This window comes from Eretmochelys imbricata, chromosome 2 (genome assembly GCF_965152235.1).
Source record: "Eretmochelys imbricata isolate rEreImb1 chromosome 2, rEreImb1.hap1, whole genome shotgun sequence".
In the NCBI taxonomy this organism is placed as follows: domain Eukaryota; kingdom Metazoa; phylum Chordata; order Testudines; family Cheloniidae; genus Eretmochelys; species Eretmochelys imbricata.
In genome coordinates, this window is record NC_135573.1 from 226,523,483 (window position 1) to 226,541,311 (window position 17,829).

The window sequence follows — 17,829 nt, forward strand, 5'->3', positions numbered from 1 at the left end:
TTGGTCTTGATAGGTAGTGCTTTTACCCCAAAGTCAAATAGATGCGACATACAAGTTCAGTTTTAACAGACAGGAAAACAAATAAAGGTTGAGCATTCCTCTGTCTACACATTGCATAATCTACTAAGCCATTATACCTGAAGCTGAGCAGGCAAACGTTACAGCGCCTCATCTCACCGGCTAACTTTTCTGTAAAACAAAAAGCTGCTGCAACTCAGCAGTCATCTACAAAAATAACCCCAACAGCTTTCAGTTTGTTTCACCTGGCTACAAAGCGTTAAGGAGGAAATCCCCCCCCCCTCATCAAAGCAACAGAGCCACTGCAAAACCCCTTCATCTCAGCCGCTCACATCACAAATAACTGTCTCGGGAGAAACTTTTCCAAGTGGCACACAGAGGCAGAGTGACAGAAACAGCAGATCTGTGTAAAACACGCAGATGACCGACTCTCGCTCGTGCCTAGGCAGAGCAGTACAGAGACACCCCCTCCTCCCCGCTCCCAGTGCGCGGCTATGTGGTGATACACGATCCTGGTGCGTGTCCCCCCCCCCCCCCCCCTTGGTGTGTCTACCTGACGGAGTGTAAGGGAATGAGCAATGCCAGTTACCGGGGAGCGAGCGCCTTTCTTGCAGAGCGGTCCCCTGAAGACTCCTTTAATGCCACGGTAGTGCCCGTTGCTGAGATGCCTGGAGCTGATGACCAGGTAGCACGCCATGCGGGTCCGGGCGGGCTGAGGACGGGGCAGGGGCTCAGCCCCGCCGTGCGCTGCTTGTGGGGGGGAAACGCGGGCTGGCCCCTGCTCAACACCAGCAGGAGCAAGTGCTACCCCCGCTGGGGACCCCGCCGGCGTGAAGCGGCGACGATCTCTCCCCCAGCGCCCGCCTTACAGCTGCCAGCAGCAGGATGCGCCGAGGGCAGCAGCGGCAGCCCGAGCGCGGCGAGGGGAGCCTGGAAGCGGCCAGTCCGCATGCTGTTCCGCGGGGCTCCGGCAGCTCCGCCAGGAACCAGGGCAGGGCGCAACTTCCAGGCCGGGGGCGGCACCGCGCTAGCCCCGCACCCCCCAGGCGCGGGCACCGGCAGGCGCAAGCCAGGCGGGGGTTTCTCCGCGGCAGCCGGTCCCCATGGCCGGTCCCGCCGCCCGGCGGGGCGCTGCCTGCAGCGGGCTGGCTCCGAGTCCTGGGCACCAAAGTCCTTCAGGTGCCGCCGCCGCTGCGGCCAGCGCCTTAGCGCGGGGCGGGGCGGCGCCGGGAGAGCCCCTCAGCCGGCCCGCGAGCGAGGCAGCAGGTGGGAGCTGCCCCTGGCCGCTGCGCTGCCGAGCGGGCTCGGGGCAGCAGGGACAGCGGCGGGAGAGGCGCACACGGGCGGGGGCAGCACGGCCGCGGCTGGCCCCTGCGTAACGCGGTCAGCCTGCGAGGAGCCCCCGAGCGCCGGCACCATCCTCGGCCCAGCGCCTTGCCCCAGCTCCTCTGCTCAGGACCGGTACTGTCCTCTCAGCCGCTCCCTCCGTGCCTGTCTCTCCGCCCCCCTCTCACTCCTTCCCGCCCCCCTTCCAGGCTGAAGGCAGCCGCCACAGCTCCCCAGCTGGCTAGGACTGAGCTCCTCAAGCCCCCCGGCTGCGTCCAAGGTATGGTATCAAAGGGGGACACGATGGTCTCCCAGCCATTCCTACCCGATGAGTGGCGCTGAAGTGCAATGGGGCCCTTCCCTGTGAAGCAAACCAGCCGGGAATCAGGCTGCTTTTGGGGGGGGAGGGGGGTGGACTCGGGCTGCTTGAGACGGAAGGAAATTCCTCTCTGCAGCCACCTGGTGTAGTAGCCCGGGCCCCCGCAGCCGAAATTAGGCTTTCTCCTTCATCAATTGGGGGAAATCTGGGTGTATTTAAGTCAATGAGAGTTTAGCCCTGGCTGTACTGGGGAGGGATGAATGATCGCCGTCTCCCAGCAGCCAGCTACGAGAAAGGAAGAGATTCCTGCCACTGTTGACTAGAAGCACAGATTTACAGGGGACAATGATGAGAGAGGCTAAAGTTGCACGTGTCTCACAGTTGAGCAAACTGCCTGGAAATCTTCCCAACTTCTGTCTCTGCCCTTGTCATGATTTCCTTCCGCCGGCCCCCCCTCCCAAAAAAAAGCTCACGAGTTTAGGTGGGTGGTGTCACTTACAACCTAAATAATTTACATAGTACTATAAGCATGAAACGTTTCCTGCATTAGGCAGCTAAAACAGGTTGTCACTTTCCTCTTTGCACGGTACACTCACCATAAATCTCCTGGCTTGCTATGCAAACTGAGCTTCATTTCATCAATGGATAAGCATTGTCTCTGCAGATGAACTATAATTCAGCTAATTCATTAAAAAATAAAGCACGAAGTGTTAGTAATTACCTGTAAGCTGCATATTTGTTTCCAGAATAGTGTTCTATATTTTATATATCCAGTATAAGTAGAAACTGCTTAGGAATCCTCCCTTTACAAACCCAATAAGATCCTCTGTACTTCCAAACATAGTGAATTAAAGTAGTAAACCTGGCAAGTTCTAGTTTAGGAATCTGAAGGTATATATTTCTTTTGCACAAGACAAATGCTGTAATAAGGATATCAAAACTTAGAAGATCATATGGCTGTGACAGTTCAACTGTCTTGCTTTGACTTTTTCAATTAAATAGTGTTGATAAGGTATTCATGTACTACATAATCTTGATTGAACATACTTGAAAACATTTCACGTACTGTATCTAACACTAGATCTAATATATAGATATATACATACATACACATATATACACACACCTAGAGAGAGAACAAAATAGGGCTGACAGCCTTGCAAAATGAGTCTTAAAAGGCAACTTTAGAACATAAAAATTAACTATACAGAAACAATAATATTCTACATTTATGTAGTGTTTTTCATCCTAAAGGATCCTCTATGTTTTTTAAAACTATAGGCATAGAGAATTATTGAAATTAAAGGATCCTGGGGTGAAGAGTGACAATTAATCACCATACTATCAGTTATTGGGGGTGTGGGTGGGGAGAAATGCTGGTCAAGCACACAAGTGAAAATGCTATATTTGGGTCCATTAATATTTATATATTTTATATTGGGAAAAGTGACTTGAGTCCATTAATATTTTTATAAAACAAACCAGACTTTGGGACCAAATTGAATTGCATCTGAAATCAATGTCCAAACTATCATTGACTTTAATGGAAGCAGGATTGAGCCACTGTTTTTTAAGTTTCAGAGTAACAGCCATGTTAGTCTGTATTCGCAAAAAGAAAAGGAGTACTTGTGGCACCTTAGAGACTAACCAATTAGTTAGTCTCTAAGGTGCCACAAGTACTCCTTTTGTTTTTTAAGTGTGGTTCTACTATGGAAAGTGATATGTGCAAATGGTAGTCTGTTACCCAAAAGGCCTGATTTCTGTGTTAACTAAGAATGACATCCTTTTATGCTAGTGACAGAAATGTTTTTACTATTTTTCTCCTGTTAGCACTCCATAGCTAACAGAGCTGTGAGAGTGAGCCAGAAATTATTCTTTCTATGATTTATACAGCTGATTAACAGAATTGTTAACCACATTCCAATGGTAGAGGTAATTCTTCCCTAATTTATTTCTTTGCAACCCTATTTCAAACAATAGCATTGCAAAGATGTAACTTTAGGTAGAATTTTGGCCTGCAGCTTGACTTTCAGATGCAAGGCTGAGTTTGCAGATCTGGCAGTTAGAAAAACATCTTTCTCAGCTGTGAACTGAGTAAATTTGCTTTGTGTGTCATTTATATCATGGAGAATCATTCTCATTTTCCAGATCATGAAAGCAATTTAAGGGCCCATCTGAAAGATCCACACAGAAGGCCAGATTCCTTCAATCCATAAAGTGCCATGAACAGCCTCCCACACTGTGGAAGTGATGCAATTCCACTGTGAAGTTAAAGAGAGGATGTAGAGCAGTTCACACCTTTTACACCCCAGAGACCTGTACTCTTTCCACTCTAGAAGGCAGAGGGGTTTGGTGGGTGGCAACAACACAGCTGGATTGGCTAACCCATACCACCTGCTTAGGGAGCTACAGCCTTGAACATGTAGCAGTGGATGTGCAGTAGCTTCACGGCCTGGTAGGACAGGGAGAATATTTTCCTCGTCAAACCTCACAAAGCTTGGCCAGTTCATTCCCCGAGGTTGTGTGTAAGGAACATGTTTGGCCACAGAGTGGAGTGCACAGTACTCATTTTATCCACCTGGGAAGGGCTCAATTGACTCTGCTGTATTTTGATAACTAAAATTCATTTTAGGCTCATTCCAACTTGCAAGATCGGGGAATAATAAATATTACTAACTGGATCTATTTTATGAACAACTTGGTAGATACAATCATGAGGAGACTAATAGTTGTTAAATGGAACAACTAGAAATTGTCAGTCTCTAAACAGTACATCAAGGCTGTGGAGGTACTATGCCATCCTTTCACTAATCACAGGTAATCCAGAATTTTGATTCTTAATTATATTCAAGATACTTTATACTGTCTGGGCCTAATTCTCCACTGCCTTGGACCACATGTTGTCATTTCTAGCTGTGTAAATTGGTGTAAAATGCTACTATTCTGCTTTGGTAACATTTTACACCCACTCTATGCTCCCTTTGCAGATGTGTAAGTGACTTCTCAAGATGCAAGGAAGCAGGGAATCAGGTCATCTGTCTGTAATGTTAATTGGAATAATGAAATGTTCTCCAGCTCATCTGTCCACTCAATTTACACAAGGTTGGTATTATTAATAAGTGCACTTAGCATTTATTACCTTGAAATTGCTTTATAAACATTAATTAATCCTTATAGTCTCTTGAGAGGTATTATTATCTCCATTTTACAGAATCAGATCCTGAAATCCCTATTCAAGCAAAAGTCTCATTGAAGTCAGTTTTGTCTGAATAAGGAGAAGCTAAGACAGAAAGGTTTAGACCAAAATTTTCAAACTTATGTCTGAAGTTAGCTACCTACATAAGTGTTTATCTTCACTGAAAAGTTAACTCAAGTGTTGTTCCCAACTCAGATTCTATCCACACACTTTTAACTCAAGTTAGCTGGCCCCTTAGGAGCTATTGGCTAAATTCCAAGTGAACACAATTCATCAGCAGCTAACATGATCTCTCTGCCGTGGGGATGCAGGCTAGTTCCACTCAAGTGCCACTATTCCTCCAGTGCCTTCCCACATTTCCTTCTAGTGCCCAGAAAGGATAGACAAGTCCTCCCATAATTCCCTGGGAAAGAAATGAAAGAGCAGCTCAGTTTAAAGCAGTGCAAAGAATGCCCCCCTGGGATATGCCTCCAGAAATCTTTAGTGCCATACCCGAATGAGTACAGTGAGAGTGTGGCTACACAGCTTGAGTGTTATTTCAGTGTGGCAACTCTCACTCAAGTGAGGCTAACTTGAGAGAGTTAATTCTACAGTGCAGTCATACCCTAAAAGTGATCTGATTTTCATAGGTGCTGCTCTCCTCTAAACATCTATTAAAGCTTTAGGAACCCTGAACTTCTGAAAATTAGACTACATACTTTGGTGCCAAAATATATCTGTAAATGCTTGACTTTAAGCAGCCAAGTTTGATAACACTGGCCTAGAGTACATGTTACCTGCTGCCACAGAGGAGATAAATATTAAATCTGGGATTAAAATGTTTGAGTTCCTTGCAACTAATTGATGCCCATTACTAGACCATAACCCCAACACCCTTGTATCTATATATTTTTAATATCCTTAAAACAGTGTAGATAAATTAGGTTGTTTTATTCATTGGTTACTGTGGAAACTGACATCACTTTACCTTGGGTGGAGTATTCGGAAATCCACAAGTGCTGACTAGTCAGTTTATATATTATAGCTTGCAATTCATTCCATAGTTGGTAAAATGCCACAGTCTGAATGGTGGTTGCGCTAAAGCAGGAGAGTAGTAGGCCCATTTTCCTTATTGGCCCCAAAATCCCACTGACTTTGAGAGGGGTCAGATGTAGTAATTCGTGTAGCTGACTGAGAATTAATTCACCCACTTGAGCTCTAACTCTGCTGTGACATGGAATCTTTTCTGTGGCTTTGGGCAGCCACTCTGCATCAGTTTCCCCATTATTGATAAAAAAAAAAGTGAGATGGTACTTGTTTTACTCACAAGGCTACTGTGAGGACTAGTTAATTAAATAAAATTTGTAGTAAGGAAAGTGTTAAATATTACATAGGTAATAGCCACTCAAACTGACCATTTCTTAACCAGCTAAGTACTGAACAGTTAATCATCTATAATTTTCAGAAGAATGCTGAATAAATCCCTTTCACACCAGTGAGCAGTTCAGTTAAGGACTCCACAGCAAAAGCCAAATATTTCCAGTGGGTAAGAGTGTCCACTGATATCATGACCCTTTCCTTTAAGAAGTAGTATTCATTGGTTTCTCATCACTGTTAGTTGTGCTGTGAATTAGGAAAAGCTAAAGAATAATATGTAGCCACTGGTGTGAAAATTGTAGAGAATGACTCCAATGTTACAATTCGGTCCTATCTTTATAGCAAAGAGGTTCTTTATATAAAGATGAGATGTGAAAGTGATGAAGATGTAGTAATGTTTTCATACACTTGCCAGTTTAATATGTTTTTATAAATATTTAATACCTCAATCTCTTTATGAAGAACGAACATACTCTTCATTTCAATATATCTCTTTATATTACATTTGCCTAATAGTAAATTTTATAAAGAAAAGTTCATTAGACAGACATCTGTAAGAGAGGTAACTCAAATTTTGATTTCTCTGTGATGGTCTTTACTCTGTTCAGTCTCCTTGTATTTGCAAACTATAGATGTGCTGATGATCTGGATATCGAAAAACTGCATAAAGCTGCTTTATTATATTCTTGTCCATATGAATGGGAAACTAGAACTGAATGTTAAATGCAAAACAACTCTATTAAAATGACATTAAAGCTTAGATGTAAACAGAAGGAAAGGTTGTCTAAGCTGTTACTCTTAGCTCTCCCATATTATGCAGAGAAAGAAAACTGTGGAAGTACAGGTGAGGCGACATCTCCTCCTTATTCCAGGAAGACTCTGTCAAAGAGTTAAATTAAAATCAGGGTATATTAACCAGCACACCTTTTAAATCTGGTGTTAGGCAGGGCTGTGTCTTGACCCCTGCACTCTTTTTTTGGGCAATGGATTTCATAAGGTAGCATTCCATCAGCTCCATAGGCATTAAAATTGGTGATTTCTTGCTCTCAGACCTTGACTATGCTGATGACGTTGCTCTTTCTAGTTTACAGAGCCCCGATAGGTTTTGCAAGGTACTCCAGCTAATGGAGGAGGAGTCGGCTAAAGTTGGCCTACATGTTTTGTGGTCAAAGAGAAAGCTGCACCCATCTAGGATCAGATCCACACATGACTCCAATCTCTTTGAATAATCAAACTGTCGAAGCAGTCTCCAACTTTTCCTATTTGGGTTCTCTACTCACGAGTTCCTCCAACCCTCACATGGAGGTTCTCCACCGGATTGGCATCGCAGCATTTGCCATGGGTCGTTTAAAACCAATATGGAGTCAACATCATCTTGGCATGACAATCAAGTTCAGGATCTATTCAAGCTGTATCATCTCTGTACTGTTGCGTAGTTGTGAAACATGGACACTATGCTCCTCAGACTGGGCAAACTTGGAGGCTTTTCACACAAAATGCTAACGTCATAAATTGAGCATAAAGTTGAATAATTTCATTTGTAAGGTAGATGTTTATGGTCACTCCAGTCTACAGACTACTGGGGCTATTGTCCACAGTTGGCTTCTTACACTTTTCAGACATGGTGCGAGCATGGCGCAAAACGTTCCAGCGAACACCATTTTATGGGTGGCTTGTAATATCTGGGATAAAATTCTACCAACCAAGGGGTGGAGGCAGCACATAGGTGGACTCCCTATTACATGGATGCATCAAGTCTGCTCTGACATTGGATTCTTAGCCAGGGCAGGTAGGGAGCCTGCCTTAGCCCCGCTGCCCCATGGAGCTGGCAATCCCGTGGGCTGGATTGAAAGCCCTAATGGCCAGATCCAGCCCACGAGCCATAGTTTGCCCTCCCCTGCGCTAACAGATCCTCTCTGGGGCCAGAACTCCCTAACCGTTCCACAGTGGAGCAAAACCTGCCTACACAATAGAATTATGAAGACTTCCCTCCTTTGGATTTTTCCTAGAGGTAAGGGCATTCGATCTCCTCCTCTCCTGGTATTATCTGCATTGATATTTATGTTACACGGTCAAGATGTCACATATTCATGTATCTGCCCTAATATTCACAATATTGTCCCCATTGACTGGCACTGTGTTTTACTTTATCTTGACATTTTAGTCATCATCCATGTTGCCCTGCCATCAGACATCCACAAATTGTCCACACACATAAGTTAGTTTAAAAGGGTACCGCCGAAGGCTCAGGGGACTGTGAACTGGCCGTCGTGCCTGTAAGGTTTATGAAGGACTCAGGAGTCATGTTTGCCAGTAAAGAAGGTGCAGCACTTTTTATTAAGTTCACAAGAACGCAACTCAGGAAAAGGCGTGGAGAAGTTGGTGGAGGAAGAATGCTGAAGATGCAAAGCACATGACTTTTCTGCCACTCCTGTGGCAACAGTTCACGTATATTCCAGCCACAGGAAGCAAACATATCAGTGAAGGGGGACCATCCACTTCTTTATGGGTGGGCACTTCACATGGCAGTTCACCAAGTGCCTCTGGCCAGAGGCCTGAAAATGAGTAAACAACTATTTAGTATGAACACAATAGGAGAAAAGTTAATGTAAAGTCTGCTAAACAGCCACTAATAAATCTGGCTTATGTCTCTCGCCCTCAGCCAGGAAGGGACAGAGATATTTTAAAATCTGGAATCAATATACAGCCAAATATAATGTTCTTTATTATGAAAAAGAAAAAGGCTTAAAATGGCCATAAATCTCCATGCCTGTTTATTTCCTGCTCTCTCTCTCCCCCTCTGGAGTGCTCCCCCCACAACCCTGTCAAAGTACCTTTGGTATTCCAGTCCTTGCTTCCCTTTAGCAGTGGCTGTCAATCACACTGAACTATCATTTTGGGGTTGGGGGCATGATATTGGCAAACTTCCACTGAGGACTACATTTAATCAACAAAACTCACATCCACTAAACTAGATGTTTACTCAGGCACCACTTGGACTGCTGCACGACCTACAGCATCTCTATATATTTCTATAGATTTTATTATGCACCACCAGGAGACCACGGTGTTAGTTATGCATGTATCATGGTGACAGCATTTTATCAGTAGTCCTTGATAGTTCATCAGCAGACAACCTTTAAAGAGCTTTTACAAAGAAAGATATCGCACACCAGAGAAATTTTAGGTTGACAGCAGTTTTGCCAGTTGGCGTTCTTCATAATTCTGATACTAATTGAACATGAATATCCCTACATTATTAGTTGTCTATGAAAAAATAGTTTTAAGATTCCTTATTCCTGGATCATTGTAGAATGTCATTGTACCTTGGAATAGAACAGGGGAGGAGACAGAATTTTGCAATGATGTAAACATTTCAATGATAATTGAAAACAGAAAAACAAATGAGTGATGAGATCAGTGTGTGAAATTCTCCTCTGAGCAGAGGGCTAGAAGAAGAACAGCTCCCCTGTAATTCCAATTTACAACCTCAAAAGATGGCTTAAGTGGACTTCTGCTGGCTTCCTCACAGTGGTGAATTTCACATTAAGTATATTACAGTGACAACTTGCTTTGTGGCCAAGGGCGTCACAGTACTGAAGAGCAAAAGTAAAATAGATGCTTAATTAAATATAAATTCAGTTTTTATTTTTGCAGTAATTTTGGGTTCTAATTATAACAATATAATTTGTAAACAACACATGCTGAGGTTTTGACAGTGAAGTTCTGATGAAACACAGTGTACACATTTTAATTACATACAGTTCTAATAGAGTGAGCACTGCAGCATTTCTGTCATCTTTGAAATGGTAACAAAATGAAAAAAAGTTTTTGAAATATGAGCGTGAAGGTAATGAGATCAATAAATGTCAACTAGAAAAAGTAATCACAACTCTGGAGACTCACTAACCTTTCTACAAGTTCCAGAAATAATAGACTAGCTTGGGATGAGGAATTCTTTAACCATGAGAATCAGATACAATTAGAAGAGGAAAGAGAACCAGGTGAATTTAACTAAATAATTATTTTGTTTTTCTCCTAAGCTCTTCACTAGTCTAGACTTCTGTCTACTCTGGTCTTGAAATCCAAAAGTGTAATGAATAAACATATATGGATAATTTTATTGTCAGAAGTAAAAAGGAAATAGGAGCGTAGCATTTCATATTGAGGGTATGTTTCTGCTCCCATTGAGGTAAATACTAAAAATCAGCTGATCTCCATAGAAATTGTAGGTTCTCAGTACACCTCAGGATCTGGCACTAAATTGGCACCTACATATAATTTATGCAAACTCAGTATTTGAAAATGAATTAAATCAAAATTAGAAATTGTATGCTATGTTTTAATGCCCCGTGGTAGGATCTAACTTGAATAAGAGAAAATTTAATATTCAAAATGTTAGATTAAATAATATTTGAAATGGGAATATTGGTATTTATTTAATTTTATTAAAATGTGCAAGTGGCATTGAACCTCAGGTGAAAAAGCAAAGAAATAACATTTTGTTAAACCTATGAAGAAAGGCAATAAATTCCTCAACATGAGGCATACAATCTTCTTGAAAACATTAACATTTAATGAAGGAACGTTCAAAATTCACTAAGGATTTATATTACAAATAGATGGATTTCAGGGAAATTTACTTAAAAAAAAAAAAAGGAACAGAATACACAGGAATCAATCCATAATGTAGATAACTTATTAGAGAAGCCCTCTTCTCTTTTCAGAGTAGCAGCCGTGTTAGTCTGTATTCACAAAAAGAAAAGGAGTACTTGTGGCATGTTAGTCTCTAAGGTGCCACAAGTATTCCTCTTCTCTTTGTATCTATGCTATTGAGTCCCACCACATGGTGGTGACAAAAAGGTAGACTGAAGCAAGTATATATTCTCCAAAGGCCTAGGGCCAACTTAAAGGTGCTTGTAGGACAAAAACAAATGCAATTTTTATTTATCATCATTTTCATTAATAAAGTTACTTCTAAATGCTACTGTGTGCATTGAACCTGCCTTGGGACACTGCCAATATAAATTTCAATTCTACTGTGCTTGCCAGAGATGATTGTGTGAAAAGCATTCTGCAGATTATGAAAGAGCTCAACATAGAAGCACACACAGTACATGAAAGTGGAATTTTCAGATTCTCAGTTATATCTCTTTTCTCTCTCAGAACATTTTCCTGTTAGAATCATAGAATCATAACGCTGGAAGGGACCTTGATAAATTATCTAGTCCAGTCCCCTTCACTCATGGCAGGTCTAAGTATTATCTAAACTGTTCTAATATTCATATGTCCAATTTCCTTACAAAGAACCAGGTGAAAACATAGGCCCCAGTCCTCCAAACACATACTTATTTGCCTACCTTTAAATATTGAGTAATACCACTGGCTGCACTGGGACTATTCACATGAGTAAAATTATGCACATGCATAAGTCTTTGCAGAATTGAGGCTTTAGACTGGGAAGAAGATGTGCAGCTTGTAGGCAACCTGAACCATATCTAATATCAAACTAGTTTCATGCTGAGGTACTCTGTTTTCACTGTGGGACCTCAGAACAGAGAATTATGAAAACAGGGTAAATATGTTCTGGAAATCTGTGATTATTCATTTCAGAGCTAAATAAAGCTATTTTCTCTTGCTCATATTTGCTTGTCAGGTGGCTTTTAAATACTCCTGGCCAGACACTGCTTACATGCTCTTCTATGTTTCTCACACTACATGTGTATATTATATATATGTTTTATGTGGGAGAGGCATGGTCAGGGCAAAAATCACAGTGCTGTACCCACGGACAAAGCTTATGCATGTTTTGAAGTCCATATGAAGATACTGTGCTAAGTACACGAGTAACTTATAATTCATGTTTGAAGATGTCAAGTACAGAAGGCCGTGACAGTGCAAGGACTGCATATGTGAGCAAGCAAATGAGGGAAAACATGGTTGATGGAGAGGGCTAGCTTTACTATTGAGCTGTGTGTTTGCCTCACTGGCAATATGTGGGCAAAAACAGAGTAGTCTCTGAAGACTCATGGTAACTCAAGAAGTACCCCCCTCAGGCCAGGTCAATACATGGACTGTCTGCAAAATATAGATGGTGGGCCAAATTCAGCCTCACCTCAACTCCATTGAATTAGATGAGCTTACTCCATGGATGGATGTGGCACAATGCTACATGAAAGATTAATATGTTGTGTGTTCCCTTATCAATTAGAAGCAGGAGGAAGTTCCTTGGGATAGTACAGTGTGCCACTGTCAGTGTTACAGGCTGGTTGGCTGTTAAGGAATAGTTAAGATGTATCCCATAACTCAGTTTGTCCTTGCTCTCTAGCAGAGCTGGTCAAAATTTTATGAATTATTTTTTCACCCTTTAAAAAAAAAAAGCCCTTTTCAACAGAAAGACTTTTTGTGAAAAAAATGACTATCAGACTGTTCCATTTTTTGTAAAAATGTGGGCCTTTCATATATTTTTGATATTTTTTCCCAAAATCATTGCAATGTTTGGATTGTTTGTTCATTCACCAAACAGCAGGCTTTCTTGTGTTCCAATATTGTACCTATTCTTAACATAATCTCTCATTTACATCAGTGGCCTTTATCCCACTCTGACCAAGTCAGCCCCTCTTCATATTCCTCCATTGGCTCCCTCTCAGCTCCTATATCTTGTATAATTTTCTCATCCTAGGGCCTGACTCCTAGGTCTGGTAAGGCCATTTTATGCCACATTAGTGTCCCAAAGAGACCAGAAAAGTCAAGTGGAGAATCCTCCCTGAGCAGGGGCAGTCTACTGACTAAGGCTGCTCTGCTACCTCCTGTGTTCTTACCAGCCCCAGTGTAAAGGGAAAGGGGAGGCACCTAATGCCACTGGTAAAAGACAGGGTTGCTGCTGTACAGGCCCTAATCTGTGCCAGGATTAGGTGGCCTTGAATCAAGGAACTGCAACCAGCCTTCCATCCACATTATCTCAGCTGCGCTCAAAAGGAATGGAGAGCCATGCTCCAAATAAATGACTTCCCCATCTCCAGTTTACATTTCTGATTAAGTTTCCCCATCCCACTGACCCTGCAGAGATGGGGAGAGAGCAACTGCAGAGCTAGTCAATAAAGGCTACTCTGACATAATCAGAAACTCATCCCATACACATGGCTTGTTTCCCTCCATGCAGGGAGATAAAGACCATAGTGGGCAAGGAGTACAGTCTGTCTGTGAGAATCCATCTACTCAAGCCACCTCTTGTGCAGGAGAACACTGGCTCTGCTTGGAGAGGGGACCTTCTCAGCCACAGAGCTGGCTTGCCCCCTAAATGGCATCCTTTCTATATTCAGAACACACTGCTTCAAAGCAGCATTTCAGAGACAGAACCTCAAAGAGAAAACTGTTTGTCAAAACCAAATCAAAAGTGATGTATCTGCCCCACATTGAGCTTAGACCTTCAACCGATAACCTAATCTGTAAGAGTCTGAACTGTAGCGTCTGTCTGAATTAGAAAGAAGAAAAGAACTGGTTATCTTCTGTGTTCTGTATAGCACCAACCATAAGGCTCTCTTCCGTGGAGAGTGCAAAGCTTCTGTTGTCATGTGGCACTCACCCAAGTTGAACAATTGCATTTTAAAGCAGAGAGAGGTGTTCACGCAAATGCACACACACACACACACGTTAAATCTGTATCTGTGCTAATAGTCAACTAAGGTAACTGAAGACTTCTGCTTTGATGTTTTAGCTTTAAGAAATATTATTTAATAGTGCAATGGAATTATGTTAATCGAGAGTGTCTGCTGTGACAGGTATGTATAAGTAGTTAGAATTCTGGAAGCCTAAATACTATTATTTATTTACAGTATGAACAATCACTTTATAGAAGCACTGTGCCTCCCTGACTCCTTCAGGAAAGGCAAGTTCTTTCTGCTGTCAGCCAGGCAGAACGAAGGGGTCAGATGGAGAAAGGACAGCCCTAGCTGACAACTGCAAAATGGAATCTGAGAAAAGTCAGAGGGGTTTTGCCCTACTAAGTGTTGTGGGATCAGGTCCTATACCTAGGCAGATCTGTATAATCATAATATTTTTGGATTTAATTTTGGGAGAGTACTAAAGAAGATCTATTCCTCAAGTTTACCACAAGATGGAGCACTGTAACTCTCAACCACTCATTAAGCAGTCAGGAAGATGGTGGGTGTTGTACGGAAGACTGCAGGATTTCACAGAATGTATTTAAGAATGCATTCTAAAATAATTATGACATTGCCATTATTTTATTATTAACACATTTCAAATGAACTGTGGGTCATTTTAATATATCAGACCCTTGGGACTGAAATTTCCTACACAGAATACATTATTTGAAAATGTGATAGCTTCAGATTTGCATTTCTGGTCAAAGACTAGAATTAAAAATATCTGTAAATATTGATTCTGCATCTCAGATCTACCAATGTGGCTGGACATGTAAATTCTCTTGATTGACAAGCAACAGCAATCAATGCCAGTGTCAAATTGCTGGCATTTTCCATTCTTCATATGCTTTCCACATCCAAGATGATTTTCCCCCCAAACTGAGCAACCTAGCACTCCGTATAAAATATAATAGAACAAAAAGCAAGTTGTTCTCTGGTACAGGGATGGTGCTGATTGTGCCGACAGATTTTCGCCCTATGGCTTTAGGCAACGCATCCATGATAATGTTTGCTTGAGCTATCAGCAGATTTTGACACCAGTCAGTCAGTCATAAGGTACAGGACTATTGACTTGCCTATGAGACTTGGATGGAACGGACAGAGTCAAGTCAGGTGGGCTACAGTTGTTTTTCTCTGACAGAGCCCAAAAAGTTGTAATGAGGAGCTGCTCCTCTTCCCTAAAAGCTATCTGCAGTGGGATTACACAGGGCTAAATCCTGTTTTCCTCTCTCTTGATCTATATAAAGCCACTAGAGGAAATTGTTAGACCCCATGTATTACAGTGCTATCAACAGGCTAACACCCCATGCTGCCCCTCCCTTCTTCAAGAATGAACAATATTGTCTCCTAGCTGTTTTACCGTTTCAGCGGGTGGGGGTGGAATTTGAACTCTGGATGAAAAATAGCTGGCTCAAGATGTATTGGGATAAAATAGAGAGAATACTAATCAGAAAAGGAAAGTATTTTGAGGATCTGGTAGAGGGCATCTGCTTGCCAATAGTTAAGATAGTGTCTCAGGGCCCTATGGATGCTCAAATAAACTATAACAGCTAGAATGTGGCTCTACCTAGCTAAAAATATTCACTCCTTGCTTTGTCTTGCAGACCTGGGCATAGTGATCTATACTTTTTGTGTTCCTAGATTAGATTACAGAAACTGGGAATGGGCAACAGGGAATGCATCACTTGATTATCTGTTCTGTTCCTTCTAGGGTGACCAGACAGCAAGTTTGAAAAATCGGGACGGGGGTGGGGTGTGGGTGTGTGTGTAATAGGAGCCCATATAAGAAAAAGACCAAAAAATCGGCACTATAAAATCAGGCATCTGGTCACCCTAGTTCCTTCTTTCTGAGCACCTGGCATTGGCCTCTGATGGAAGACAGGATACTGGGCTAGATGGACCATTGGTCTGACCCAGTATGGCCATTCTTATGTTCTTGATTGGGCTACAATGTGAAGGCTATTTGGAAGCTGCAACTGCCCATTATGCTACAGCCAACTGCTGAAAGATAAAGAATAGGTGAGAGAAAATAGTACCGATGCTCTGCATGTTCTCCTCAGCCAATTCCAATTTCTATTTAAATTATATTGGGCTAACCATACAATAGAGGAATATTACTATGAAAATTCTGAGTTCAAATAAATACTAACATCAGTTGTGCTTGCCTTTTGTGTTCACTTTCCCACAAACATTAGAGCACTCCAGTTTTTCTAGCACAGTATCTCTTGATTTCTGTAACTAGCCAACATAACACATTTCTAAGTCTGAATATCAAACAACCACAATATGGTACGTGTGCTATTCAAACTGAAAGAAGAAATTCATGAACAATTCTGAAGAACAACAATTCAAGAATTTCATTATCTGCCCACTAGCATTTTGCAAACAAACATTGGAGGCAAAATTGTAAATCATTCACCTGCAGTGTCATGATCCTCAGAGTACCTAATTTATCTGGCACAAAGTGATCTTGGTGACCGCCTATCCCTGCATAACCGACTACCGCAGCTGTGGCTGATGGGCCCTAGTGTGGGCCCCAGAAGCTCACAAATCTAGGAAACAGAGCAGTCTCACTATGGGGTCCTAGGCTTTGATTCCTGGATACAAGAGATCAGGATGAATGCAATTCTTTCCACTTTTATGATCCAGTGCAAGATTCATATGTTTGGTCATCCCTTCCCCCGTCCAAACAGTAAAATGGGCAACAACTTCATCCTGGCAGACAACCACCAAGATAAATCCTTCAGAGTTCCTCAAAACAATCCCACTCCATTATACTAAGTTTATGCTGATAGAATCATAGACTTTAAGGTCAGAAGGGACCATTATGATCATCTAGTCTGACCTCTTGCACAACGCAGGCCACAGATTCTCACCCACCCACTCCTGTAACAAACCCCTGACCTATGTCTGAAAATTCCTTCCCGACCCCAAATATGGCGCAGTTTCCTGCCCCTGAACTAGTCCCACTAGTAACCCAGAGAAGGATAGTGGAGAGGAAGGGACTTGGGCTCGCCCTCTACTCCAGGTCCCAGGAGCCCTAGGGATAGTGGTAAACCACTTGAACTAGTGCTTCCTTCCCCTGAGCTACTTCCCTCTCCTGATCTTCAGCTTGTGGGGCTTCCTGCCCTCTCTCTCTGCACAAGCCGGGTGTCTCTTTACCTAGGGTCTTGCTCTTCTAGCCAGCCATGGCACTTCTCCAAACTCTCCTCTACTTCAACTCCTTCCCCTGGCTAATTGAAGCAGGGGGGTTTTATCAGGTGACTAGCTTCAGGTGCTCTAATTGGCTTCAGGTGCTTTTAATTAATCGATAGAAACCTTTCTTCCCTCTACAGGGAATAAGGCTTCTCCTCATCCTGGGACTTACATATCTCTCCTATATCACTCTCCTGCTGCCTTCTGGCCAGGCTGTATTACAGCTTGTCTACACGGTGCATTAGCTGGGGTATAAATTCTAGTATGCACTAGTATGTCATGCACTAGCTGTCTGCGTGGATCCCCTGCTGCACACTAAAAGTTCTCTAGTATGCATTTATGTAGTTCCATTTCAAACCGTACTATGTCAATGAACATTAAGGAACTTTTAGTGTGTGCCAGCGGGGTCCACAAGCATGGTTATGGCACATCTACACTACAAACTTTTGCCAACATAAGTTTCATCAGCATAAGGCTCCTGCAGTTAGTATATCACTTGTCTGTGTTCATGCTTGGCTCCCTGCATACTCAGTGCTTGTTTTGATGCACAATGAAGTGCACCGTGGCTAGGTATCCCAGTGTGCAACTGTCCACCATACTGCATGCACTGTCTTTTGTGAAGTTTTGGCAATGCATGATGGGGCAGAAACAAGTTATGCGGGGTGACTGGGATGGCAGGGTCAAGTTCCCCATCATGTAACTTTCTCCACTCCATAATGCCATCTCATGCCCATAATTTTTTCACCTATTTT

At 42.6% G+C, this 17,829-nt stretch overlaps 1 protein-coding gene across 1 annotated transcript in view; it reads right to left on the reverse strand.

The window, feature by feature from the left end:
• ZNF804B (zinc finger protein 804B) overlaps window positions 1-715 on the reverse strand; it is a 352,481-nt gene extending 351,766 nt beyond the window's left edge. Inside the window, exon 1 of the mRNA XM_077808752.1 lies at window positions 608-715. Coding sequence (XP_077664878.1) covers window positions 608-715 — 108 coding nt within the window. The remainder of the gene's footprint in view (window positions 1-607) is intronic.
• Between the last annotated feature and the right edge of the window lie 17,114 nt (window positions 716-17,829).